Below are 4,319 nucleotides of genomic sequence, written 5' to 3' on the forward strand. Positions count from 1 at the left end.
AAAAAATAAAATTACTCAGGCATGCTGGCTCGCACCTGTAGTTTCAGCTACTTGGGAGACTGAGGCAGGAGGATCACTTGAGCCCAGGAGTTCGAGGTTACAGTGAGCTATGATTGCACCACTAAACACCAATCTGGGTGACAGAGTGAGACCGTTTCATTAAAAAACTTGTTTTTAAAAAAACCAACAAATACATTTTTAAAAAACAAATAATCTTCCTTTTTAAAAAGAAGCTGATTTCATTTTTTTTCTTAAATCTTTTCCTGTCAGAGAACAAACCTTCCTGGCCTTCAGTCTTGGGAAATGAATGACTAATAATCATAATTTTCTGCTTCCTAATTCTATCAAAAAAACCCCACTTGAAGTTAGCACAGTTGGTTAAAGGAGAGAGCTGGTGCTCACAGGAAGCCACAGACTCTTGAGAGGCACCTGTCCTTCTTAGCACCGTGCTTCCTGAGCAAGCCTGGCATTGTCTCACAGACCTTCCTCAGAGCCGCTTTCAGAAAAGCAAGGTAAGAGGGGACGGGAACATTCTCAGAGCCTAGAGTCACACACTGCTTTCTGGACCTGGCTCAGATGCTTAGCCCCTTGCCGTCTAGGGCTCACAACCGGCACCTACCGTGCAGCCCATATGCCTTCTACCTGTCCCCACACCTCCAAGCCCTCATCTAATGGGCATTCACTTACGTAGAACTCTCCTCCTGCACACATCTGGCCTGAGTCCACATGCCCTAGATAAACAGATCATTTTTTTTGAGATGGAGTCTTGCTCTGTCACCCAGCTGGAGTGGTGCAGTGGCGCCATCTCAGCTCACTGCAACCTCCGCCACCTGGGTTCAAGAGATTCCCCTGCCTCAGCCTTCTGAGTAGCTGGGACTACAGGTGCCCACCACCACGCCCAGCTAATTTTTTGTATTTTAGTAGAGACAGGGTTTTACCATATTGGCCAGGATGGTTTTGATCTCCTGACCTCATAATCTGCCTGCCTTGGCCTCCCAAGTGCTGGGATTACAGGCATGAGCTACCTTGCCCGGCAGATCATTTTCATAAAAAACATACACTTGTCTGCTTCTTGCGAGACTCCCCGGCAAGAAATACCACACACATGAGGCCTACAGAAGAACTCCAGACACTGACCTACTGTGTCTCCCATTGTTGTGTTCTCCTGATAATTCCGTTCCTAACTCCTCAGTCTTGTTTATTCCTTTCATTTTCACTGGTAAAGTGATGGAGAAAGACTAGAATTGTTATTCATTCAACAAACTTTCTTGGAGGCTCTGCAATGCAACACGTCTTGGTATCCATTTGCAGGAGTAAACCAAACCTTTTTTATTTTTTCTTTTCTTTCTTACTTTTTTTTTTTTTTTTTTTGAGACAGGGTTTTATGCTACTGCTCAGGTTGAAGTGCAGTGGTGCCATCATAGCTCACTGCAGCTCTGAACTCTGTGCTCAAGGGATCCTCCTGCCTTAGTCTCCTGAGTAGCTGGGACTATCGGCATGTACCACCACACTCAGCTAACTTTGAAAACAATTTCTTGTAGAGACAGGGTCTCTCTGTGTTGCTCAGGCTGGTGTGGAACTCCTTGGCTCAAATGATCCTCCCGCCTCGGCTCCCAAAGTGCTGAGATGATGGGCGCGAGCCACTGCACACCCGGCTTCTAAAGCTCTTTCTTGAGAAACACAGTTTGGGCATTGGGTGTGTGATACTGAGGGTTGGGGGAGAGATCGAAGGTGAAAAGGGTTTTAACAAGGAATGTGAGGGTGCCACAAAAGCCTCTCCAAGGAAGCAGGGGAGTGGCCTTGAGTACAAATGCCCATCAGTGCTGAATTGCTCTGATACACCTGTGAACATGTGATTAATTTTAAGATTTCAGCCTCTTTGTCTGCCAATTTAGATCGGAAGTGAAGGTGGTTGGGAAGTGGGGGTTTTATTTCTGGCTGTGATGTGTGTTTTCTAGATCCATCGGGCTCATTCCCACTCTAGCAGGATTCTGTGCATAGAACTGATTTTTGCATCATGCAGTTTGATGATGACCATGACCACACCTGGCGCCTACCTTGCACGATGATCATGATCTTCATTGAACTGCATATAAAATACCCGCGACTGAGTATCACTCAACTGATTTTGTCATCCCTGAAAGTGATCTCAGTAGCCCCATATCATGAAATATCTTTTTGAAACACATCCTTGAAGAACACTTGCTTGAAAAGGAGGTTTTACGATTCTCACTTGCAAATAAGAAAACCGAAGCTCCTAGAAGAGAGGTAAGAAAATCAGTGAGTGGCAGACCTGGAATCTGAAACACATCTGTGTCTGCCTCCAAAGCCCAAGAATTATTTCACCTGGCTGCGGGGCCCTGCGAGGAATCAAGCCCTTCATCTTGGGGAGGGCATATACAGACCTGGAGCAAAACAACACACTCTGCATTTAGCAACACTTCGGTTTATTTTTGTTCTCACATTATTTTGTTCTTCCCCTCATTAGCTTCTTCTGGTTGGGCCCAGACCTGCCTTGAGGAGCCTGTAGAGTTAAAAAATGAACCCCACGGATATAGCAGACACCACCCTCGATGAAAGCATGTACAGCAATTACTATCTGTATGAAAGTATCCCCAAGCCTTGCACCAAAGAAGGCATCAAGGCATTTGGGAAGCTCTTCCTGCCTCCGCTGTACTCCTTGGTTTTTGTGTTTGGTCTGCTGGGAAATTCTGTGGTGGTTCTGGTCCTGTTCAAATACAAGCGGCTCAGGTCCATGACGGACGTGTACCTGCTCAACCTTGCCATCTCGGACCTGCTCTTCGTGTTCTCCCTCCCTTTCTGGGGCTACTACGCAGCAGACCAGTGGGTTTTTGGGTTAGGTCTGTGCAAGATCATTTCCTGGATGTACTTGGTGGGCTTTTACAGTGGCATATTCTTCATCATGCTTATGAGCATTGATAGATACCTGGCAATTGTGCACGCGGTGTTTTCCTTGAGGGCGAGGACCTTGACTTCTGGGGTCATCACCAGTTTGGCTACCTGGTCAGTGGCTGTGTTCGCCTCCCTTCCAGGCTTTCTGTTCAGCACTTGTTACACTGAGCACAACCATACCTACTGCAAAACCAAGTACTCTCTCAATTCCACGACGTGGAAGGTTCTCAGCTCCCTGGAAATCAACATTCTGGGCTTGGTGATCCCCTTGGGGGTCATGCTGTTTTGCTACTCCATGATCATCAGGACCCTGCAGCACTGTAAAAACGAGAAGAAGAACAAGGCGGTAAAGATGATCTTTGCCGTGGTGGTCCTCTTTCTTGGGTTCTGGACACCTTACAACGTTGTGCTCTTCCTAGAGACCCTGGTGGAGCTAGAAGTCCTTCAGGACTGCACCTTTGAAAGATACCTGGACTATGCCATCCAGGCCACAGAAACTCTGGCTTTTGTTCACTGCTGCCTTAATCCCATCATCTACTTTTTTCTGGGGGAGAAGTTTCGCAAGTACATCCTCCAGCTCTTCAAAACCTGCAGGGGGCTTTTTGTGCTCTGCCAATACTGTGGGCTCCTCCAGATTTACTCTGCTGACACCCCCAGCTCATCTTACACGCAGTCCACCCTGGATCATGATCTCCATGATGCTCTGTAGAAAAGTGAAAAGGTGAAATGCAGAGTCAATGGACTTTCCACATTGAGAGCTTAGTTAAAATGGTATTTCAGGAAGAGATTTCTGAACCAGCATGAGGAGGAAGGCTTACACCCACTGTGGAAAGACAGCTTGTCATCCTGCAGGCAGCGTTTCCTCTCCCACTGGACAAGTCCAGCCTGGCAAGGGCTCACCTGGGCTAAGGCATCCTTCTTCACACCAGGCTTGCCTGCAGGAATGGGTCAGTCTGAGGAGAACTCTGAGCAGTGTTTGAATGAAGTTTTAGGTAATATTGCAAGGCAAAGACCATTCCCTTCTAACCTGAACTGATGGGTTTTTCCAGAGGGAATTGCAGAGCATTGGCTGATGGAATAAATGGCTACCTTTTGCTGTGGAAAATGGGTGCTCTAATTTCTTGCTTTTGTGGAACAATATAGAAAACTCTTTTTCTTTTTCTTTTTTCTTTTTTTTTTTTTTTTTTTTTTTTTTTTTTTTTTTTTTTTTAGAGAGAGTTTCACTCTTGTTACCCAGGCTGGAGTGCGATGGCGCGATCTCAGCTCACCGCAACCTCCGCCTCCCGGGTTCAGGCAATTCTCCTGCCTCAACCTCCTGAGTAGCTGGGATTACAGGCACGGGCCACCATGCCCAGCTAATGTTTTGTATTTTTAGTAGAGACGGGGTTTCACCATGTTGACCAGGA

At 46.6% G+C, this 4,319-nt stretch overlaps 1 protein-coding gene across 1 annotated transcript; it reads left to right on the forward strand.

Moving 5' to 3' along the window:
- The first annotated feature begins 346 nt into the window (after nt 1-346).
- CCR4 (C-C motif chemokine receptor 4) lies at nt 347-4,097 on the forward strand. Its single transcript, XM_017521694.2, has 2 exons — nt 347-512; nt 2,489-4,097. Exon 2 carries the CDS (start codon nt 2,540-2,542, stop codon nt 3,620-3,622), a length of 1,083 nt encoding a protein of 360 aa, XP_017377183.1. The 5' UTR covers nt 347-512; nt 2,489-2,539; the 3' UTR covers nt 3,623-4,097.
- Nucleotides 4,098-4,319: the final 222 nt, after the last annotated feature.

Source organism: Cebus imitator, unplaced genomic scaffold (assembly GCF_001604975.1).
Source record: "Cebus imitator isolate Cc_AM_T3 unplaced genomic scaffold, Cebus_imitator-1.0 Scaffold21, whole genome shotgun sequence".
Classification (NCBI taxonomy): Eukaryota; Metazoa; Chordata; class Mammalia; order Primates; family Cebidae; genus Cebus; species Cebus imitator.